Here is a 707-nt window from a genome sequence, read left to right on the forward strand (position 1 = left end):
TATATAATATATTTATATATAATTTATATATAATATAATTTTTAAACAATTTGCAATCATAATTTTAATAATAGATAGAATCAAATTGGAATAGAGATGACATCATTCTTCTCATAGAATAAAAAAGTTTTATGATATCACAACCTACGCTTATCTAACTGCGCTGTACTTTCAGTAGCCTTGAATTGCTTTATTTGTTGTATTTTTTAATAATAGATTTGTTGTTGAAGTTAATACAGAAATGTAGAATTATAAAAACAGATTCACAGATTAAGAATTGATATAATTTTGTCATTTTTTTTTTGCTATGAATTACAGATATACGAACGAAGAAATAGAGAACAAGGTAGAACAATACAGATCAGTGTTAATAGGTGGCGATATTAAGTCATCCACGCCGCAAGATGAATTTGGCCGAGTTAAGTAAGTACATTTAGCTTTCTTTTTCTAATTTTTCTTTAGATTCAAATATGATTACGAAGATATATAACGAAATAAATTAGTTGAGCCATAATGTAATAATTCAGAATAAATTAATTAAATAATTAGACTATAATAATCTCATATATACAGTTCAATCATATTAATTAGAATAATACGTAATAAATAAAAAAATCAGAATTAAAATAAATATATCTAATTTATAAATTTTTTATAAATTAAGTATGTATAAGAAAAAAATATATATTATACACACACACACACAC

The 707-nt window shown here is 22.3% G+C and overlaps 1 protein-coding gene across 4 annotated transcripts in view; it reads left to right on the forward strand.

Moving 5' to 3' along the window:
- Nucleotides 1-707, forward strand: part of LOC108693175 (serine/arginine repetitive matrix protein 2) — a 17,831-nt gene that overhangs the window by 2,804 nt on the left and 14,320 nt on the right. For all 4 annotated transcript variants that reach the window (XM_018201985.1, XM_018201988.1, XM_018201986.1 and 1 more), the window contains exon 3: nucleotides 319-423. In XM_018201985.1, the coding sequence (XP_018057474.1) occupies nucleotides 319-423 (105 nt within the window). The remainder of the gene's footprint in view (nucleotides 1-318; nucleotides 424-707) is intronic.

This window comes from Atta colombica, unplaced genomic scaffold (genome assembly GCF_001594045.1).
Source record: "Atta colombica isolate Treedump-2 unplaced genomic scaffold, Acol1.0 scaffold88, whole genome shotgun sequence".
In the NCBI taxonomy this organism is placed as follows: Eukaryota; Metazoa; Arthropoda; class Insecta; order Hymenoptera; family Formicidae; genus Atta; species Atta colombica.